This window comes from Haliaeetus leucocephalus, unplaced genomic scaffold, assembly GCF_000737465.1.
Source record: "Haliaeetus leucocephalus isolate CR32 unplaced genomic scaffold, Haliaeetus_leucocephalus-4.0 Scaffold616, whole genome shotgun sequence".
NCBI classification, from domain to species: Eukaryota; Metazoa; Chordata; class Aves; order Accipitriformes; family Accipitridae; genus Haliaeetus; species Haliaeetus leucocephalus.
In genome coordinates this window covers 150,356-174,117 of record NW_010973052.1, presented here as the reverse complement: position 1 = coordinate 174,117, position 23,762 = coordinate 150,356, and the positions used below count along the sequence as shown (strand labels likewise).

At 38.6% G+C, this 23,762-nt stretch overlaps 1 protein-coding gene across 1 annotated transcript in view; it reads left to right on the top strand.

Moving 5' to 3' along the window:
* The first annotated feature begins 1,273 nt into the window (after positions 1 to 1,273).
* The window catches only part of YAP1 (Yes-associated protein 1), an 89,607-nt gene continuing 67,118 nt past the window's right edge, over positions 1,274 to 23,762 (top strand). Inside the window, exon 1 of the mRNA XM_010578195.1 lies at positions 1,274 to 1,395. Coding sequence (XP_010576497.1) covers positions 1,358 to 1,395 — 38 coding nt within the window. The 5' untranslated portion in view covers positions 1,274 to 1,357. The remainder of the gene's footprint in view (positions 1,396 to 23,762) is intronic.

The following is a 23,762-nucleotide window of genomic DNA, read 5'->3' as shown; positions in this document are numbered from 1 at the left end:
AATATGCTGTTTAACAGAAAAACTCTGTAAGTTTCTGTAATTCTCCCCATTTTTCAAGAATTAAAATGCCTCAAATTCAGTTGATTTGCAACTTGCGTATTTTGTTTAAATGTAGGCTAATTCGTTTCCAGTTTAATATATGAAACTTCACATGTGCTTGCATACAGATATCGTGAAACAGAATTGTCAGTCTCCGTAAGAGTGTGTAAGTGGGGCCTCGTGTATGGTGCAATACCTTGTGTAGAGAGGTGTGGCAAGGGCTGATAAATGCGTCTTCTTATAGGTGTCCATGTTGTCCTGGTGCATCTACAAAGTCAATTAATTGGTAAATACATTTAAAAAATATTACTTTAATCCGTTTTTCAGAGCTGCTTTTTCTGTTTCATGGTGGACACGTATTTATTACTGGCAAGGAAGTTCTATGTACTTATGACTGGTAACCGGTGAACGCTTTTATGAGTCATTTCTGATTGACTGGTTAAACAGTTTGCTGAAGCTTGGGCAGACTCTTTATAAGCTCCTGATACCCTTAAAATCGTGGTTTCTGTGCAGGTTAGGAAATTTTGTGTTCAGTCTTGTTGTACAGGGTTTCTTTATGGTTGATTTCAGGAGCCTTCCTCTGTTGCTGTCGGTTGGCATTTCTTTGTTGCTTTGCTCCTTCTGTAATCTTTTAAACCCCTGCAGAAGGTGTAAGTGTGGGTGTCCTTGCCCCCCCCCCCCTCCCATTTCAAAAGGAGAGTGGGAAATTAACTCCTCCAGGAGAAAGTGGGTGTGATGGTAATGTGTGGGTGCAGTCCAGTAGTGAACCATGCAATATGTTGTATGAGGTCTGCTGACTGCGAGCATGTTTTTTTCTTAACCCTGCACCAAGGAGTAAGAACTTTAGTTTTCAAAATAAAACTAAAGGCACTTAGCACATAACTTAAAGTTAATATTTCTTGACTTACACAAGGGCTTTTGTGATGCTAATTGACCGACCTACTTGGAGGCTCTCTTGGAACAGCAACAACTAGAAAATAAGCAGAACTTTAGAATGACTGACTTATGAATTTCTTCTGAAAGGTTCATTTAAAGTGAAATGTCTTCTTACAGCTGCATTTCTACTGAAATATAAGAATCTTAATGGGAATAATTTCACTCCTGGCAGGCCAGCACTGATGCAGGGACAGCAGGAGCCCTGACCCCACAGCATGTCCGAGCTCATTCCTCTCCAGCGTCACTGCAGCTGGGAGCTGTTTCTCCAGGGACGCTTACACCCTCTGGAGTAGTGACTGGACCTGGCGCTCCATCTTCTCAACATCTCCGCCAGTCTTCATTTGAGATCCCTGATGATGTACCTTTGCCACCAGGTTGGGAGATGGCTAAGACACCATCTGGACAGAGATACTTTCTTAAGTAAGTAAAACTTGTTTTCAGTTAGCAGAATCTCTGGCAGATTTATTTTTTGTTTGTTTGTTGGGGTTTTTTTTACAGTCTTTGAATTTTAGTAAATTTCATTGTGTTTAAAATACATATTTTTAAAATCATGGTCCTGATTTTAGTAGGAGATCCTACTGCTTCAGCCTTCCATATTGACTCTCTGCTGTTTCTGAAAACTGTATGGTACTCTGTGAATATTTACCCTATCTTAATGTTAGCTGGAGAATGTTATCCATTATATTGTATACTTAAAAACAGTGAAATGCACATAGTGATTTTTAAACAATGTGACTTTTGGATTTGCTGAACCTTGCCAGAGTTCTTATGCAGGTCAAAATACATTTTACCTCATTTTTATGATATATAGAGATCTATGATATATAGATAAAAATACAGAGTAACTTTAGAAGCTCTTGCAGTGAGAATGTATCAGGACTTCTTATTTCTTGAATAAGGACAATTATGTAAGTATGCAATCAAAACATTTTTGCCTACTCTCATGAGGAAATTAACATATGTGATTGCAGTATTTGGGTCTGTAACTCTTAACTTGCCTATATTCCCTGCAGTGAAAGGGAAATTGCAGAACTTCTAACATTGTTTCTTGTTCCTGCAGCTGTAGCTTTTTCACACAGTGAAATTAGTATCACCTTTTCTGTACCTGAAGAGGTTACATATGCCAGCCATCTGACACCTAATCCATCGGGGAACATTTTTTATGCTGTGTAGTTTTCTAAAACAGCAGGAGCTTGTCGTTATTTCTGAAAGTGTGTCCACCAAGACACCTAATTGGCCTTCAAATATTTTGACCATATTTTGAACATTTTATTTAACTGCATGTCTCTTAAGTAACCCATTATATGTCATTTTCAGGGCTAGGAGAGGGGAGGGGCAGCACTGTGTTATTTATGTAAAACTTATTTCAGCCAAGAAAAACATCTTTATCCCTACCATTCTTGCTAAAACATTGTCATTACTATGTGCATTTGATTGAAGTAGTAGAGTTTGTAGCTTCAAAAACACATTTACATTGTCTGCAATGAAAATGGAACTTGCAGAACTTTAAAACTGTTTTTTGTTCCTATAGTGATGTTGTTACCATACAGAGAAATTAGCGTCGCTTTTTTTAACTGAAAAGAGGTTACAGCAGTTGTCTGACATTATTTGAGCCTGAAGGTTACTTTTTGAAAACAATCATTCTGTATTAGGAATGTGAAAATGAGCGTTAGCTGTAGATCTTGAAGATGTGATATATTCTTTGGTGATGTTTAACAAATCAGCATATTCTAGAATGTGAACTCTTCAGTGGGCACAAATAGAATTTTTTTGGAACTGTAAGTTTATGCCATTTGAGAACTGTACCTCATTGGACCTTGAGGAAAGCACAGACTGAGTTTTGAAATGAAAAGCAAACTTTGTTTTGACTGTGCCTAATTTTGACCGCCCGGTGAGAGCTCTTAAAGAGCAGCTTCTGAAGCATGAAAAATAGATATTTGATTTTTAAGTTTTACTGTCACAAGTGTTTGGTTTTCATAACGCTGTCAATTTTACAGAAAGTAGAACAGTTTAAGAGGTGCAAAATGTCTTCACGCTCTTATAATTGACTTTTTAAATTATGCTCATTCAGGTGAAATCAGAGTGAAAGATTTGTTCTTGGAAAGCTTTTCCGCAGTTTCATTATTACCACAAAAAATCTTTTCCTTTTTTTTCTGCAAGTTTTTCGGTCCTTTCTTGGTGTCCTGGTATCCATTTCAAAGGGTCAGGTTTCAGCAAGAACAATAAAGAGCCTGAGACTGGAAAGTACACACAAGTCTGGCAAACTCATCTGCATGAGCAAGATCGTTTGTTCTCAAGCAGACATCCAAAGTAAATGATTGAAAGAGCTGCTAGCTGTGAAGGATGTGTCTTGAAGGGGAAAGGAGTGGAAACAAACCAGGTTGTTAGGAAGAAAAATAAAGGCTGTACTTTTTGAACCTCTCCCTGCTGGGTCACATGCTGACCTTGGGAGATTTTAAACAGCTTAATGGGCTGTTTTCTTTTGGCTTTCCTTGGGTGATGCTGTGGTATGGGAGAGTCTAATGAGGACAGTTCTGAAGGCTCTGTTCACACTTGAAGAACATTTGTTGTTCCTAAAAGGTTGTTTAATACTATCTACAGGTGAGATCCACCAACTTTCATTGGAGTTCGTGAAGATTTGTAAAAAACATTTTGAGTACTAGCAAAATGTTTGCTTTGTATGTTTAGGAAATCCAAAGAAATGTAAGAGTTATTTTTGAGTAGCAAGTTTGTATTTCAGAAGCTTTTTTCAGTGTTGAGTGATAAGTTCTATCTCATACCTACAAGCCCGCTAAAACTCACATCTTGTCTAGCTATACCTTAAATTTGCTTGAAGCATGAGTACAAAGATTCCTGATGCTAAATACATTTAATGTGGTTCCTTCTACCATATGCAGATTTTTGGTATCTCTTCCAAGTATTCAGCTTTTTTGTTGGATTGGCTGCATTGCTCTTTGTTTCCATTTGCTCTGTTCTGTAGCCACTCCATGAACAGTCTGGTAATCAGGCTCTAGAAAGACCTTTGCAGAATAGGTAACAGTATTAGATCTTTTCCAGATGTCAGTAAGCCTTATGGTTGTAGTTATAATAATATACTACAGTGCAAACAGAATAATATCAAATTAAGTACCGTACTTAATACAGTCCGGAATATAGGCACTTCCAGTAATCAGTGGGTCAACCACTGCAACCATAGTAGTTTGTGCAAAGAAATGAAAATGGTGTGTATGGAAGAGAAAATACTTGTCTATATGTATAGATACATGCACCAAGTTATTTGTCCAGATGTTTTATATACACGCCACATGTATCCATACATATTAAAAGAGGGCAAGAGTGATAGTGTAGGGTCTGAGCTAGAAATACTCTTGTAAATCAGTCTGCCATCTAGATAAACCCCTTTATGTATGAATGCCCAACATATGATTTGCCAGAATTTCACTCATTAGCGTTCATCTCACTGTTATGAGTAGGACTCCTGAGTATAATTTTCCATTAGTGAAAACGCAGATGATTTTGGCCAGTGAGTTAAGACATGCTTGCTATACAGCTGGTAAAACGAATAGTATTTTTTACTGAAACTGTTACTTAAATAGAGCTTGTAAGTTAAGACTTGCCTGGTTAGTAAGTGGTCACATCTGAGTCATCTCAGCATTGCTGTGCAGCATGCTTTAGCCCATTCTTAAACATGCAGTGAAAAAGACTTGCTTGGTTTGTGTGGTGATGTCAACTGCATTGCTTTTTAACCACTTCCTGTTAGCCAGCTGCTGGTTGACATTTCAGTGAACTATGGAGAAAGATAGGGGATCGCTCTCTAGGCAAAAGATAATATGCCATGAGAGTAGCAGACAACAACTTGCGGAAAGAAAAAATAAGTTTCACTCAATTTTGGAATTACTCTTGTATCGTTTTACCTTAGTGTTATGTTTTTAATTCTCACAATACCTCTGTGTAATACCTCTTCTCATTTTGCAGTGTGAGGAAAAGTTAACTGATTGTCCAGCAAACAAGTCTTGTAATTATTTTTCCTACAGGAAGTAGTTCTTGCAAGCAGTTTATCAACAACTTCCTATTTTTTTCTGTGAAGTGTTGAATGACTTCCTGAAGGAGGCCAAGGTGGTTTTCATTAGTATCTGTGGGTGTGTTTGAGGTGCTTACCCATCTGGCAGAAACCTTAAAAATAGATTGCTGTTACACATTTCTTATGTGCCCTGTACAGAGGTATGGCTTTGGATGTTATGAAACCAAATCGTTTTAATATAACAGGGAAGTTTGTTTCTTTGTGGTTTGTTTTTTTTTTCCCTCTCATGTCACACATGAAAAATATCCAGCAATGCTGTTAAATTTCTCTTCCATCCCCTTTTTGCCCCTGACAGGAACCACCCACTACACCAATATCATCTACTCCACTCCTCCTCTCCTCCCCACCCTGCCAAAGTAATCTTCGTCTTACAGGGCAGAAGATGTTTTTTGGAAAAACTGCTGCCACGGTTGCATATTTTATTGAATACCTTAATTTACGGGGGAAGTGCATATTCAGAATCATCAGTTAATGTGAGCCCTTGTGTTTATGGTTCTATAGTTCAGGCTATATTGTCATTAAAAGAGCTGTATTGTTGGAAATGGAAATGGCAACCACTGGTTTTGTTGGGTTTGTCTACTTTTTCATGCTTTTTATACTAAAAAGCAGTTGAAGATTTTTCTGTTTGCTAAATTTTATTTGTAATATGTCAAATTAATTTCATTTTTACATTGATGATTTCTGAGTGTTTATGAAAATATTCATAAGATCGATGATCTACCAAAAAAAAAAGCCATAGAATTTGTCCAGGGGAAAATGGGCACTGTCATCTTCAGAACATAGCTGGAGGAAAGAAATAATAGTTAAAAAAGTTTTAAAGTAAAACATGCTGTGGTGTGTTTTTGGCAACTTAAGATTTTTTTTTTCATCTTGGAAGACAGTCATAGTGCTACTAAGTGTATATTTTTTCCTTCTACCTCTACTTGAAGAGTCCTGTGAAAGAAGAATGATACAAAGTATTTTGAATTTGCAGTTGTACTAAAGATTTCTGTATCTTTAAAAGGGCAGAGAAAGAATAAGGGCAAACCTGCCTTATTTGTGTTAGCACTGAGACTGAGCTGGGAGGAGGATGAAAGTATGTTCTTCAGCCCTCTGAACCAGCTTAGTGGGTGGGCATCAGTGAAAGCAATGGCACACGGTGCTTTTCTTGTGTTTAGTTTTGTTTTGCTTAAGAAAAATTGCAAACAGTGATACCCATGCATTCAATATCCTGCCATACAAGGTGGTTTTATAAGAATATTCCGAAAACAGGAATGTGATTTCAGGTAAACAAAAAACATACCTTGTGGTTTTCACTAATGTATTTTCCTTTTATTTATAAGCATATTGCATTTATTATCTTCAGAAGATAGAACTGGGGGAAAGATATAGGCTCTGTGGCAGTTAGCTGTAAGTTAGTAATTAAATTACATGAGGATTTTCTTTTTTTTTTAAAAAAAATCGGCTGTTGATCTGTACTTTTTCTCCCCACAGGTTTTGCCTTTCAATATCTCACAAAAACCATCTTTGTGCTTTATAGTGTCTGACTTGCTGCCTATTGAAATCTTTCATAAACTCTAGAAAGCACTGGATTAAACCTCTACTAAGAGCTTCTAATACTGTCAGGGAGCATGCGCCCGCTGTAGAAAATACAATGTGAATATAATTCTTACAAGTCTACATAAGATCTGAATATACATGTAGGAGAGAGAGAAAGCAATGGCATACTTGGAAAAATAAGGTTGTATTAACACAATGTTCATTAGGGAGGAAAACTACAGTTGTTTCAAATAGCAGACGTACAAAACTAAAAGTTGATACTTCCCTTATGGAATTGGTCAAAATTAATTCTGGTTTAACTGTTGAGAACACTGGTGTAGTTTTGGTATATATATGCTTTAAATGCCTGATACTGTTTTATAGCAATGCTTTCCTATCTCCCAAATCAAATTTGAGATCAGTTTTATCTTACTGTGGTGTGAAAACTGTATTATGTTGAAAGCTGTAATTGTGACTGAGAGGTTTATTAACTGGTATTTTATAAGGAGAAATCTTAGAGTGCTTCTGACCAGTAATAAGAAGAGGTTTCTGAAACAGCTTTAATCAGAATTTAATGTTTAAAAAAGATGCTTCTGCAATTCTGCTTTTTAAAGATTTTGTCAAGTTATATTTAGTTAAAAGTAGTAGCATCAAGCTCTGTGAGAGCAATTACACCGCTATGGAACTACTTCTGTTTTCTCAGGTCTTGACCTCTTCTAAAGACAAACAAGAATTTGATATAAATCAAGATGAGTGTCTTCTGGACTCTCTTATCCTTCTGCCTTTCTTCTGTATGTTGAAGATGGCAAAGAATTATAGTTGTGGTTTTTTAGTAGTCATCTGGTCTGTAGCACAGGGTAATCTGTAACTCATCAGTCACATCATGGAAATTCCTGCTCGATACAAGGCAGTAAAATAATAAGAGGATGTTAATTGGAAAGTTCCCATGAAAGGAAGACAGGCACTACGCCACCAGTTTTTTGCAAAAAATACTTCTAATGGGTAAATGCAGTTGAACTGATCAGTGGCATATGTGGGTAAAATCATACCTACTTTTACAAGGTTAAGCTCTTATGCTCTTATCTTTCCTCTTCTGCAAATGAAAAAAATCAGTAGCTTTAAAATTCCAAATATAAACCCTCCATTTATAGTTTGCTCAGTTTCCCTCTGCAATTGTGGCACAACAGCTGCAAATTTTTAAAAGCTGACACAGAGCAAGCAAAGTGGATTTTTCACTCGGTTCATCCATTCTTAGAGTAGACTTTCAGAGAAAGTAACTTATCAGCACTGGGAACGCTGAAATACTTAACTGCAGGACCTAAATTGTGTCGCATGTAAAATTAAAGCAGAGTTCCTTGTTTGCTCCCAAAGAAATATTTTCACATATCAGACATAAGCAGTTACTGGATGATGCCCAGGAGAACAAGATGTGTTATTCAGGGTTGAGATACAAGATTAACTGTTAAAACTAGTCTGATATTAACTACAAGCAATTTCTTTCAGGCTCTTGATTAAGACTAGACACCTACCCCTGCAGCCAACCAAAGGAAAAACCAAAAAATTAGGTAAACAGCTATAGAGAGCTGTCGGCCAAAACTAGAGATGTTTCTCTTCTTTTTATATGTGGCCAGACCACTGCATGTGTTTATTTATCTTCATAGCTGGGAACAAATTCAGATGATGTAATTAGATGTAGTTTAACCTTTTGAAACTGATAGCTACTCAGTTGTCATTAATTTTGTGTCCTTGTATTTTTATAAACTCTATAACATATTTGCCTTTATTGTTTGTACAATCCAAACATACATATGCAGTAAAACTCATTAATGGTGGAACTTGCTGTCTGTCACTATTTGTGTAAACGTTGTTCCCTCTTTCAAGGTGTGTGGTTTTTTCCCCCCTTCCCCCCCCTTCTTTTTTTTCCCCAAACAAGCTGCATGTGATTATGTAAACCCTAATATTTAAATGACTCAGTTTATCTTGTAAATTCTAAAGAAAATTCCACTTGGCTGAATGTAGGAAATTTACAGGATATTTCTGTGTGTGTAGCAGTCCTCTGGCAGGTGCCCCTAGGACATGGTCGGGATACCATGTAGTTGACTGAACAGAAAGACAGAATTGTCTGTAGGGGAAATTCGACAGCCTGGGGGTTAGCATAATGTGAAACAAAATTCTTGGGAGGAGGCTGTGCATTGGAATGTTAACAGCTAGATGCCACGTTATGGCAGGACATACTCTCACAAACAGCTTACTAAACCTCATTTTGATGTAAGGCTACACTGGGAAATTTACCAGATAAACTGTATTTTTTGTTAAGCATTTAAATAGGAATCTAGAGTATGGGGGAAATTTGTCTTTATTATGAAAATGGTACCTAATAGCTATTTTTTGGTAAATAAAACTGGAGTTTTATTTGGAGGACTGGGGTTTTTGAAAGGTGTGACTAAGCTGTGTCGCTGTTTCATGGCCTTCTGAAGTGCTTCTTGGAGTCTGTTTTCTGGGATTCACTCTGCTGGTGTTTTATTTGGCTTTTGACTAGGTTACTTCAGGCTGTGTTTCAGGCGAGTACAGCTAGGTAGTCTAAATTGCTGGTTAAGTCAAGCTAATAATATAAAGCTGCCTTGTAAAGTAAGACTTTTACCAGTATACTGCCTGCCAGTCATGCTAGTTGCTAAGGAAACAAAGCTGTCTTGAAAACAGTCTTGGACTTTGGTTTAATTTCACTAAGAGACTTTGCTGCGTCATAGTGAAAGACCAGATCCCCTTTGTTTAGTGTTTGACATGCTGTTTGGTAACTTAGATCAGTGTTAGTGGTTAAGTTTAGTTCTTGATTATTACATTGATGTTGTGAAGCCAGTTTTTTTTTCTGCTGAACTGTTTTATAGGAAAGTCAGGTAAAGGTCATTTACTATTGCTAGTTTATCTCCAGTGGGTTCTAATTTATGGAGAGCTTTGTTGGAAGTCTGTCTGCAGTACACAAGTTTATTTAAATAGTGTTACTGCTTTAAGGATGCCTTTCCCTTTCTGATTACCTGTTGTAACTGAAATGCTAAGTAAACTTTTTGCCTTTTCCAGATATGTTGTAAAATTAGACATTTATGATGTAACAAAACATTATCTGAAAGCAAACAAGCATAAGTTGTATAGGCAAAATGGAATTCTCTGGATAAAAGAAAAACGCAGCTCAGGTATCTTTTCTCACAGGATCTCAACTTTTCAAAAATTTTATTTTTTTTAAATTTGTTGTTTTTATTTGAAAAGCTTGGTTGGCAAGTCCTCTGCAATTACTTTCTTTCCAGCATTTATGTGGTCTCTTTAGAATGATGAGAAATAGAGTAGAAGAGAAGTTTCTTTCCATATTTACTAACTATGCTGATGGTATAGTTAATATGGTTGGTAGACATAAATATCCCATGCACATTCAGTGGTGGTTTTTATTTTTTTTTTATTTACAAAACCTTTGTCATTGTCAGAATAACCAGCTTTCCATGAGTTAAGGATATGAAAGGAGATATACTTAAAAAGGTGTAATCTGACATATACAAGGCTGTTACAAAAAAAGGTGAAGGGACTTGGAAGGATGTTCTATGCCCAATTTTGTAGGCCATTTTTGTATACATATGAAAAACATATTTGTAGGGAAAAAAAAAAGTAATACTGTGCTTTAATTGGAGTTTAGGTGTCCATTGACTTCCGCACTGTTCTTTAGGTCAGGTTGAATTATACTTGCTTAACAATAAAAAGTTTAAAATACTTCCAGTCATCTTTTCCAGTGAAAAGAGTTAATAGCACAACCTGTGGTTACAGGAGTTTGTATGCATCAGCCTGACTAAGCTAAAACTACCTGCGTTCTAGTTTGTGAGTGGTTAGATTTTTGAGAGCTTTTTGTTACGCTGCTGTTGACATAATTATCTGTATGTTATCATCAGTGTAGAGCTGTGTTTCATTTTCCTGCCTTCTGTCCCTAAAAGCATGCACACCTAATTTCCATCTGTGTATGTCACTTAAACTCTTCTAGCTAGTGAGTTTAACATTTGGACTGAAGTAAGCATTCTCTTTCATAACTGGTCTTTCAGGTTTTCACTTTTTACGGGAATCTTTTTCTGAAACTATTCTAAAGCAGACCTAAGATATTGGGACCAAATGATTACTAGGTAACAGAGGACAGGAACTTTCAAATTTGTAGTATTAGGATAACTGTTATAATCCGTATGCTTGTGGAGTTTTGGGTCTTGTGTATATATTTTTTTTTCTTTTTTTACCATAATGACTAATAACTAGAAAAAATCTATTAGATATTTCACAATATCCTGATAATTTAGTCACTGCCTAGGCATAAGGAAGAGAAAATGTGAAACAGACATCAGCGTAAACAGTTAAGAATTAACATTTTAGCATCCCTATTAACAAGGTCAAAGGAAGTCTTAATTACATTCTTTTAAGAAATTGTTTGCGATTCAAATTGTGCCCATTTTTTATTATGTTGTTACATGGGTCTTGACATGATCAGCTTTGCATTGTAGGGATTTGTTGAGGCACTTGGACAATTCATTGTTCTCTTAATAAATTAAATGTCAGTTGTACATGGTAATGTTTCCAAGAAAATTTAATCTTAATGCAGTTTCATAGTTGTGGTACCCATTTTCCAACTCCTGGTTTTAAGGTTGCATTGGAATAGGAGGGGGGGGATGCAGAAGGAGGACTTTTTTTTGCTTCTGGTGCAACTACTTGTGTGGCTTTTGCTCAGGGCTACAATTTGAATCTTGTTTATGCTGTGATGGTGAGTAACTCAGAGATTGCGTGTGAACTTTAATTGATTCCTCCACTCTGCAGTCCTATCGGAGTAGGAGTGTAGACCCAGGTATATGCCAAGTTCTGCCCTTTTAAAATGGCCTCAAATGCTTGCTCTGTGAAACCAAAGGGGGAGGATTTTAAGTGCTTTCTAAGCCAAGGTAACAGCTAACTTAGTTGAGGGAGTTGAAATAAAGTGAAAATTGCTAGCTTTTGTAATGGATAAATTTTATGTAAATAAACTTATGGGAATAATATTTTTATCCTCACAAGAAGCCATTGAGGTCTTGTTTTGTGCACGCAGAACAAGTTTGTTTGTACGGAATTTATTTGGAATACAGGAGATTGTGGTGCTGATGCTTCTTGCTTTGCCAGGATCTGCACGTAATTTGCCTACAACTTTGTAAAATTCTTTATATGAAAGTTATAAGCAAACTTAGAATTTTGCTAATCCATGATGCTTTTATTTCATAACTAACTGAAATAACTAGCTTCTATCCAATTTCTACAGATAAATATATTTGAACGTTATTGCCTTTATCTATATCTATAGTTGTGATATGAAGTTACAAGAGCTTAGAATACTAACCATTCAGTTACATACCCATAGTTGATTAAAATATTTCAGCCCTACCTACCATATGTGGGTAGACATGCATATGCTTTGTCTCCCCATTGAGTCAAACTGCAAGATACACCTTCTATAAAAGAAGTAGATGCACATGTTCTTTTATTGTATAGGATGCTGTTCAGTTCTTGACTTGGAGCTAAAAACCTTTTGTCTGTTTTGCGAGCTGCAGAAAAATAGGATGCAAATTTTAAGCAATTACTTTATCAAACTGATGAGTCCAAAAAGAAGTAGTTTTATTAATGAAGTTACAGACTGCAGTGCAGTAGCAGTTGGTGCTGTCACATTGTGCTTCATAAAACAATGTTTTCATTTGTACTTCATTAGGACTAGTAGCTTTTAATTTAGGTTAGTATATCACTTGCATACTGTTTGAGGCAATATTTCTGCTAAAGAAAAAACATTTATTTGTGAAAGCTATTAGGTTGTTTTGCTCATGCTCCTGCCCAGTGTTTTAGATCAGCTGAGAATTTCCTAGCTGTTACCCCTGTGGTGGATCCTACAAAGCCAATATTTGGCTTTTGGTGGACATAGCAAGGCTGAACTGCAGAATCAGATGATAATGTTTTGTTGTTTCATATGGGTATCTTTTTGTGTAATAATAAATGTAAGGTATACTTAAAATGATGAGGTGAAGGAAAAATTCAGATGATGATGTGTGGTTGCAGTGGAGATAAAAAAATAGGAATAGTGGGAGTAGGGAGGCAGTAGAAGCAGCAATACTGTTCTCCCTAAGTCTTTATCTGCTGTTCTTGATAAGATGTTCAATTTTAAAACCTAGCAACTGTTTGGCCCTGCCAGCTTTGCTCTTATAAGAGAGCTTGTTAGCAGCATCTCTTTAAACTGTCCAGATTGTTTCAAACCAAGTGCCTGTCCAGATCAGTATCTTGCTGCCAGTACTGGTCATGAGCAAATTTCTTGGAAAGAATAAGAACAGGGCAAGCATATGTGATATTCTCTCTGAGAACTCTCCCAGCTTCCAACTGTCCTCCAAGACTTGTGCTGTCTCCCCTTGAGGCCATAGAAACTTTTAGCATCTGCTGCATGCTTTGGCAAGGAGTCTCACTGGTTGTCTATCCACTGCATGAAGAAACGCCTTCATTCTGTTTTAAGCTTGGCTCCCGTCAGCCTTATTCAATGGTGCCTAGTTCTTATTTTGGAAGTGACAATGAACAGTTGATGCATGTTTGTGCTGCTCAGGATTAATATCTTTTCCTCTGGAAGTCATCTGTTTTGAAACTTGAAGATTCCTAACCTGCTGGGTCTTCCTGGGATAGAAGCTTGAAAAAAGTGGTGATCCTTGCAGTCCTTCTCTAAGCCTTTTCCAATTTTTGTTACTTTTCGGATGAAAGGTTAAAAATGTTTTACAACATCCATCATCTAAAAAAAATAAAATAAATTCAATTTGTTCATTCTGCTGCTTGTCCTTTCATTCTATATTCTTTTTTTTTCAGTTCTTTGCAGTTAGCAATTGACCAAGAGTAAATTTGTGTCGTTGGGAAACTTTGTGATGCTGCTGCTCTTTTCCTTGCATAGGTCCTAGCATATAGGCCTCTGTGGAAGTTGACCAGAGGCCTACCTCTGGTGCAAAAGCTGTTGATTCTTCCGTCTTGGGTTTTGGAGGTTTGTTTGTTTGGGTTTTTTTAATTTCTTACAGGTAACTGTTTGTTCATGTCGTATCAGGACCTATCCTTATCCTGTAGTAACAAAAAAAACCAACCCCACAGAACCAAAACCAAACCATACTTGCTGTTCCTAATCAGATCTTCTAGTCACTGGTTTCTGGAACTTAATGCCTGCTATGATTGCTGTGTCTCCAGAAGTTGTGTCTTGGGATGTAGCTACTTCTGTTGGTACATTCACTTTGGAAGGGAAGGGTTATCTGTGCTTGCTTCAGGCTTATGTCTGGGAGCTGCTGCAACAAAACGGAAGTACGCTGGTGTGATAAAATGATGTTGTGTATGTCACTAAAAAAAAAAAAAATTCCAAGAGAGATTAATTTCTAGAATAAAATATCTTATGGCTGATTCTACACATGTATGTAGGTTTTTAATTGAATGGATATGTCATTAGAGAAGTATGCAATGCCAGGCTATTTGGAAGACAGGTTATATTTCTTCATATACTCAGTTCCAGCAATGCTGAAAGAATGTTGATCTCAACGTTGTTTTGGAACTGTCATTTCATATTCTACTTTTAAGTTTAGTTACAAAATAGCTTCTGTCAATAACCCTGTCTTACTTCTTAGTGTCTCAGTACCAGATGCTTACGCCATGTTTTTCTGTGTCGTGCAGTATGTCTACATATCACGACAGTTCAGTAACCAAAAGAAAAGTATTTGGCTCTCCAAATTCATGAGTTTAAGATTGTAAACCGGCTCTAACTGATTTTGTGATACTGAATATGTTGTTTCGAATGTGGCAATCAGTAAATAATTGGATAGTAAGTAACAATTGTCAGAGTCTGAAAAAAAACTTGAGTGGTTCAGATGGAAGCTTTCTTCTCCCAGCAGTGAAGGTTGATTAATTCTGCATAGGAGCTTCAGGATTGTCAGGGTCTTACGTTGGCTGGAAGATTCAAAGAGCCATAAATTTGCCAGGTGATCTAGACATGGTTTGGTTTTTTGGGGGGGTTGTTTCTTCAAAGTTCAAGAACACAGCCATTGGTATCTTTATTATTATCTAGCCAGCCTAGTATTTAGTGAAGGTTGGTCATCCATCCAACCTTCTGCTGAAAGCGTGAATGTTGTTAAAGCTAAATCAGGTCAGAAGTGACCAGTGAAGTCTAGAAAACTTCCAAGCATGGAGATCCCACAACCTCCCTTCCTCCTGGTAATATGCTCCTTCAGAAAATGGTTCTCTGCAGCAGAGCAAAACATACAGTGTAGCTCCTGATGGACAGCTCACACCTAATGACTTTTTAAGTGGGCTGTAGTTTCTCTACTAGCCAAAAAAATGAAATGTCATGCTTTAGGTAGGATTTTCTTAGGACTGGAAAAAAAGAAAAAAAGAGCAGTTAAGAAACTTGATGTATTGGGTTTGCGTTGCAAGGTTTTGGTAGCAGGGGGACTACAGGGGTGGCTTCTGGGAGAAGGCACCAGCAGCTTCCCCCATGTCTGACAGAGCCAATGCCAGCCGGCTCCAAGATGGACTCGCCACTGGCCAAGGCTGAGCCCATCAGTGACGGTGGTAGCGCCTCTGGGATAACAGATTTAAGAAGGGGAAAAAAACCCTGCTCAGTTGCAGCCGGGAGAGAGGACCAAGAACATGCGAGAAGCAACTATGCAGACACTAAGTGAAGAAAGGAAAGGGAGGAGGTGCTCCAGGCACTGGAGCAGAGATTCCCCTGCAGCCCGTGGGGAACACCTTGGTGAGGCAGGCTGTCCCCCTGCAGCCCAGGGAGGTCCACGGTGGAGCAGGTGGGTGCCCGAAGGAGGCTGGGACCCTGTGGGAAGCCCGTGCTGGAGCAGGCTCCTGGCAGGACCTGTGGACCCATGGAGAGAGGAGCCCACGCTGGAGCAGGTTTGCTGGCAGGACTTGTGACCCTGCGGGGGACCCACGCTGGAGTAGTCTGTCCCTGAAGGACTGCAGCCCATGGAAGGCAACCACACTGGAGCAGTTCATGAAGAACTGCAGCCCGTGGGAAGGACCCACATTGGAGAAGTTTGTGGAGGACTGTCTCCCGTGGGAGGCACCCCACGCTGGAGCACGGGAAGAGTGTGAGGAGTCCTAGCCCTGAAGAGGAAGGAGCGGCAGAGACAAGGTGTGATGAACTGACCCCAACCCCCATTCCCCGTCCCCCTGTGCTGCTGGGGGGAGGAGGTGGAGAAAATCAGGAGTGGAGTTGAGCTGGGAGGAAGGGAGGGGTGGGGGAAAGTGTTTTAAGACTTAGCTTTTATTTCTCATTATCCTGCTCTGATTTGATTGGTAATAAATTAAACTAATTTCCCCAAGTCAAGTCTGTTTTGCCTGTGATGGTAATTGGTGAATGATCTCTCCCTGTCCTTATCTCAACCCACGAGCCTTTCATTATATTTTCTCTCCCCTGTCCAGCTGAGGAGGGGAGTGATAGAGGAGCTTTGGTGGGCAGCCGGCATCCAGCCAGGGTCAGCTCACCACACTTGCTCAGTCTGTTTCCTATACATAAGATAGTCATGTGTGGTGACATCCCATGTCCCATCTTACATCTAATAAGTTGTCCAAATGATCGTGCTCTACTCTACAATCTTGTGTGTGTTCAGTAATTCATACAGGGACTTGCCTTCCTGGAATGTCTGGTTGACGTATATCGGTTTTCTAGGTTATTGCTTACTGTTGTGATCATATCTATGCAATTCATTTTAAGCTGCTTGAAGCTCTGACAGGTTACTGGATCTGTAATACAGTAATAGCATTTCAGCTAGTACATGACATGGCTTCTTAAATGATCTATATGCTGTGTGTTAAGTCATAATTGCAGGGAATCCTATTCAAAATAGAAGAAATTGCTGCTTGTCTATGAAATCATCCTCCACATTTGTACTCCTGGTGTTCTGTAATTATGGGTTTCTGAACAAGATAGATAGAACTGAGAAGAGAGAACTAGACAGAACAGCGAAAAATGTATTTCCATTGGGAAAGTGTGTCTTTTATTTTTAATGTAGTTTGATTTTGAAAAAAAGTCTTACAACATTAACTTCACAGCTGATTCCTGTAGTGGGCCTGTAATGCAAGGTAGCCAAGTTTATACACAGATACAGTTGTTTCATCAGTAGTGGTACTTGGTCAGTTTTGGGTCCTACTCCCTGGTTCTTATTGCTACAGTTACTTTTAATTTTTCCCTGCAAGTCAGTTGTTGGAGAACTTGTCATGGCCCATGGAATGGGAGTAAGGAGACTCATGGGAAGACAGCAGAGCATAAGGAGGTTGAAGATGTTCTTATGTTAGGATAGGTTGGGTCTGAAGAGTGAAAGCAAGCTTTGTTTGTAAACTTTGTTTAAGGCAGCCTCTCTGAGTTTCATAGTTGTTGCTGTGCTGGCATAGCTACTTGTGTAGTTTTGTCATGAGACATGTACCAGTTTTTTTCTGTGATGATTTTTTTTTTCAACTGGATCCATTCTCTGATCTAGTTCATGGTGTGACTGCTTAGAGGAGGAAGTAGAGACAGATGCTGATAATGGCATCACTGATTTAAGGCTTAATTTACTCTTAAAGAGAGATGCATGTGGAGTCATTCCATCTGACAGGAATCCAGTTTTCTTTTTTAGTAAGAACAAGCCACTACTCTGTAAAATATTGCTGATGGATTTCAGGATTGTTAATCTAAAATTCAGTATAATCATAAACCAAATACTTCATGTCTTTAGAGCTTTTAAAATAATTTGTACAGCATTGGAGACTTTTATTTTAGTAAATGATGTAATCAATTTAAAAAAAAATTTTTATTGATCCCTCCACATTTATAATGATATTTTCCTAGAAGACCAAATGCAATTTTGGAGCCAGTAAAACAGTCTTGATTTATTCTTTGGAATGTACTGAATGGGTTTGGGGGTTTAGAGGTGGGGCTTTTTGGTTGTGGTGTTTTGTTTGGGCTTTTTATTTTAGTTTGCTTATTATTTAGAATTACTGTCAATACTATTCCCTGCAATGCAAAATATATTGTTACAATTTCCTATGGACAAATAGGTGGATTCTACATTGCTCTGCCCTGGGCGGCTTCAGACAGGGTTTGATCCATTCTTACTGTCTGCCATAAATATACTTTAGATTTAACTGAAGCCTGTTTTTACTGTCTTTTAACCTAACTTACTCAAATAATATTTTGATCAACCTTATAATGGCAGAGTTGAATGAGAAAACTACATGTACAGAGGAGATGATGTAAATATTTTTAAAAAGCTTTATTGAAATGTTACTTTTTAATTTTTGGCTCAAGTTTCTAAGCAGTATTCTGTTGCTAGTTGCAAACAAATTAATTGTGAGTACTGAACACAATCATTCCAAGAGTAAGCCAGTAATAAGGCATAACATTCATTGTCGTCTTCCTTGAATCCAGATTCTATTAAGAACCTCCAGAAAAGAGGTTCTTTTTTGTTTTTCGGTTAATCTCTACCCACATCCTAGCAGCTATGGTGATGCTCAGCAAAACTAGCTATTCTTAATCTAAAGTTCAGAGAGCTGATTGACTGCAATCCTCAAGAAAATTAGCTTAAAAAGTCTACAAAATTTCACTCTTAAAATTGTATTTTGGGATATTTGGTTAAAAAAAAAAACCAAACACAAAAAAACCTTGTGTTTGAGCTCCTGTAGATTTGTGATCAGTATCTTCTTCTGTTGTGGAATATGCATTCGTGCTGTTTATAGAAGCACAGAATGGAGTAATCTGAAACATGGTGTATGATGGTCTATTTCAGTGTCTTTAACAGAAAATGTCAGTCTTCTGCTAGGAATATGTGGTACATCAATGGGGGACAGTGAAATAGTACAGATAAGTTGGCGTAACAAATCGTTGGCTTGGATGGGGTTTTTCCGGGGGTGGTTTTTGGGGTTGTTTGCTTGTTTTTTAGTAAATAAAACCATGCATTAATATGTAGCTTAATATGAACTTCAAAACCAGCAAATAAAATAATGGGGAAAAGCAGGTTTTAGTGAGCCATATGGAGAAAAAAAAATTAAAAAGCATTGGTGTTTGTCTGGCTTGTAAACCAAAATTGAAGTTTTATTGCAGACATCTGTGTAGAGTTACCACCTTACTGTTGTACAGAAACTGAACTAGGGTGACACAATGGTTCTTCCAATCCCACCAATACACCTCTTAGTTACTTAGGACTGGCAATTAAAAAAAACAGAAGACAGACATACTTTAATGATGGATAAGTATAATACTTGGCTGTGGTCCGGTATGTATTCTGTAGCTGCTACTCTGAGATCTGAGCTTGGTTTTATTCTAACAATATGTGTAAACTTGGCTTTGCTGCAGTTACAAATTCGATGTGTGAACTAAATTCAGCTGAAGTCAGCAAGGTGTGTGTGGTGGTTTTGTGGTTGGAATTTTTTTTTTGTTTTGTTTGGGGTTTTGTTTTTTTATGGGGTTTTTAAATTAAAAAACCAAAACATCTTGGGCATTGAATTGAGCTGTTAGCCAGTATGACGTGTTACGCTATCATGGATAGTACGCTAATAAAGCTGTTTTGAAACCAAATTATGTTGCCTTTGTAAAAAATCATTTTTTTCCTTGTAATTTATCAGTGAAAAACCTCTAGCTAAACTGGAAGATCTGAAATACTGTGGGTTTTGCAAAGAGGGTTGGGAGGAAGACAGCTTGGATATTTGTCGCTGCATATGTGTTTAATTTTTAAACCTACAGGTGCTCAACAGAGTTTCAGCCTGTTCAAGTCTTTAACAGGGTTTAAAATCTGCACAAAATCAACATCTTAGTGTAGATAACTTTTAATGAGGGATCAGAATATTAATTTTGGTTTATTAACAGTGTAAATTTTGTACACCTGGTATTCAAAAGAAAAACAGCTCAACTAATGACTGACCTATGAGTGGCTTTTAATCATGGAGTACAGGGGGATGATCACTTCCCTAGTCCTCCTGGCCACGCTATTTCTGATACAGGCCAGGATGCCGTTGGCCTTCTTGGCCACCTGGGCACACTGCTGGCTCATATTCAGGCAGCTGTTGACCAACACCCCCAGGTCCTTTTCTGCCGGGCAGCTTTCCAGCCACTCTTCCCCAAGGCTGTAGCGCTGCGTGCGGTTGTTGTGACCCAAGAGCAGGACCCAGCACTCAGCCTTGTTGAACCTCATACGATTGGCCTCGGCCCATCGACCCAGCCTGTCCAGATCCCTCTGTGGAGCCTTCCTACCCTCCAGCAGATCAGCCCTCCCACCCAACTTGGTGTTGTCTTCAAACTTACTGAGGGTGCACTTGATCCCCTCGTCCAGATCATTGATAAAGATACTAAACAGAACTGGCCCCGAAAATGAGCCCTGGGGAACGCTGCTTGTGACCGGCCGCCAGCTGGATTTAACTCTGTTCACCTCCACTCTTTGGGCGCAGCCATCCAGCCAGTTCTTTACCCAGCAAAGTGTATGCCCATTCAAGCCATGAACAGCCAGTTTCTCCAGGAGAATGCTATAGGAAACAGTGTCGAAGCCTTTACTAAAGTCTAGGCATAATCCACAGCCTTTCCCTCATCCATGAAGCTGGTCACTTTGTCATAGAAGGAGAGAGATCAGGACCTGCCTTTCATAAACCCATGCTGACTGGGCCGTACCACCTGGTTGTCCTGCACGTGCTCTGTGATGGCACTCAAGATGATCTGCTCCGTAAACCCTCCCCAGCACTGAGGTCAGACTGACAGGCCAGGAGTTCCCTGGATCCTCCATCAGGCCCTTCTTGTAGATGGGCATCACATTTGCTAACCTCCAGTCAACTGGGACCTCCCCGGTTAGCCAGGACTGCTGGTAAATGATGGAAAGCGGCTTGGTGAGCACTTCTGCCAGCTCCCTCAGTACCCTTGGGTGGATCCCATCTGGTCCCATAGACTTGTGTGTGTGTCTAAGTGGTGTAGCAGGTTGCTCACCATTTCCCCTTGGATTATGGGGGCTTCATTCTGCTCCCCGTCCCTGTCTTCCAGCTCAGGGGGCTGGGTACCCAAAGAACAACTGGTCTTACTATTGAAGGCTGAGGCATAGAAGGCATTAAGTACCTCAGCTTTTTCCTCATCCTTTGTCACTATGTTTTCCCCTGCATCCAGTAAAGGATGGAGGTTCTCCTTAGCCCTCCTTTTGTTGCTACTGTGTTTACAGAACCATTTTTTTTATTGTCTTTTATGGCAGTAGCCAGATTAAGTTCTAGCTGGACTTTGGCCCTTCTAATTTTCTCCCTGCATAACCTCACGACATCTTTGTAGTCCTCCTGAGTGGCCTGCCCCTTCTTCCAAAGGTCATAAACTCTCCTTTTTTTCCTGAGTTCCAGCCAAAGCTGTCTGTTCAGCCAGGCCGGTCGTCTTCCCTGCTGACTCGTCTTTCAGCACATGGGGATGGCCTGCTCCTGCGCCTTTAGGATTTCCTTCTTGAAGAATGTTCAGCCTTCCTGGACTCCTTTGCCCTTCAGGACTGCCTCCCAAGGGTCTCTCTCAACCAGGCTCCTAAAGAGGCCAAAGTCTGCCCTCCAGAAGTCCAAGGGAGCAGTTCTGCTGACTCCCCTCCTTATTTCTCCGAGAATCAAAAACTCCAGCATTTTGTGAACGCTGTGCCCAAGACAGCCTCCAACCATCACAACACCCACAAGACCTTCTCTGTTCACAAACAACAGGTCCAGCTCCTTCCCTAGTGGGCTCCCTCACCAGCTGTGCTGGGAAGTTATCTCCCACACACTCCAGGAACCTCCACGACTGTTTCCTCTCTGCTGTACTGTATTGCCAGCAGACATCTGGTAAGTTGAAGTCCCTCATGAGAACAAGGGCTAGCGATTGTGAGACTTCTCTCAGCTGCTTATAGAATATTTTGTCTGCCTCTTCATCCTGGTTGGGTGGTCTATAACAGACTCCCACCATGATATCTGCCTTGTTGGCACGAAACCATTCTCAGTAATAATTTGATCAAAGCATGCTAAAAATAAAATGGAGAAAGAACCCCCACTTTTACAAAAGCAGGGTGGTTTAGAACTACAGTGGGTATTGATAAATATTCTGAGTTGTTCTATTTTTAAGTGAGATATTTAACACTGAAACTAGTGCACAACTCTTAAGTAGTAGGTCTATTTTGACTGACCATTACTGGTCCAGGTAAAATCAGAATAAGTACTTGTCTGTCCTCAAAAGTTTTGTAAGTACACATGTGCAAGCAGAAATCTCAGCTGTTCTGATGATCTACATCAGTAGAATAAATCATGAAAAGTGCAGGTTTTATTAAGAAAAGGGTAATTACATAATTTTGTTCATAACTGTATCCACACTACAGTTTTGGGTTTGGGATTTTGGCGGGGGGGGTGGTTTTGTTGTTGAACAGCTTGCAAGTGTAGAGCAAGGTACAAATTCATACAGCAGGTAATGTGAGGGAGGGCTTATAGGGAGACTGAAATAGAAAGGAACTGAAAAACAATACAGAATTGGCATTTCAAGTAGTAATGGCAGTTTAAAGTGATAATTGCATGCCTATACAATACAGTGTATTATGCTTTTCAGTGACAAAACTAGCATGCTACTGCTTTATTTCCTGTAGTCAAGTTAGGCTTGATATAGAATCCTAAGAGGAGGGATAGGCTTGTTTTGTCCTGTGTTTTTCACTCAGGAAGTACAGGTGGCTGTTTATTTTGCCATAGGCAAAGCAGGATGATGAAGAATATTGAGTGTCTGACCAGCAGGAGTTGATGTGGGGAAACCAGAAGACAAGAAACATGTAGGTGCAGGTCTGCTAGTAAAAGAATTTGTCATGGTTTATTCTTGGAGGAACTGATACTAACAAAGAATTTAAGCTTGCACCATTGTCTGTCTTCAGATATTCTAGTACACATTTAAAAGTGTGAATAAACGGTAGTATTTTATAAACTTTCTAAAGTTTTATGTTTTTTTTAAACTCTCTTTGTTCCTTATGTAAATAGTTACTGCGGTTATGGTTCATCTCAAACACCAGAATAAAAATTGAAATTGTTCCTTGCTACACATAGCTACTTTTTGATTTATGACTTGTTCTTCCAGTTGACCAGCTTGGTTTAACTGCTATGCTGTGTGAAATGAAAGGAAACTTTTAATGTTTTAATTAACTTTCCTACTAGATGAGGATAGAGTAAATAGTTTCAGCGTATGTGTTCATTACAGAAAGATGTATTCAACTCATTTGTGAACCTTTTATTTGCCCATATGTATATAATCGGATACATAAATCAAAAGGTATAAAATTTTATTCTAATCAGAAGTCAGAATTATAACACACAAACAAATTTTAAGAAATAAATGCCATTAAAATTCTCATTGTTCAATGTAGAATTTTAGTGATTGACATATCCTTGGAATTAAAAGGCATAACAGTGTTAGACTTAGATATTTTGTGTAAATCTAGTCAAGGACTTGGTATAGCATGAAATTTCTGTTCTTTCAAAGTAGAAATTATCAGGTGTGCCTGAGATCTAAAGGTTGTAGTTTTGATTCTGGATATTTTTGTATTTGAAATTATTTCATGTGTTTTTTTAATAGTCTTTACAGAGTGACTTTATGCAGCTTAGTCAGTGTGACAAAAATCGTAAAGAGAGGGAAGAAATCGTGGTTGTGAGTTACGCACTTTTTTTATACTCTAGGTTGTGACCTATTTTTTCATTCTACTAGCACTAGATATACCATTGGTGGTAATGTCACCCAGTAACAACAGGAGACAGACAGTAAAAATTATATTTCTTTAGTTTTCTTTTTTTTAATACTGCTCTTTATCAAGATACAAGCTTTTTAATTGTACAGTTAATTGAAGCCAATTTACAGGTTTTTAGAGACTGAATACTTCCTTCTTTAGTGAATGATTTGGTGTTAATAATATTAAGGTTGATTACCAGAAGTCTAGTATTTTAACTCTTTATTCAGTCTGCTTCTGTTTGATGAATCCATTTTCATTCCAAGGTTATGTTTTGCTTCATTCCAAGAAACGTACTGGGAACTGAGTAATGCAGTAAGGCTTCCTCTTAAAAGGGGAAGGGTCAAAAGGATAATTTCTTTAATCAGTGCTTATAGCATGCTGTTCAGAGGCAATCAGTGGATTTCTATTGATTGTGGCAATTCAGCCACTTC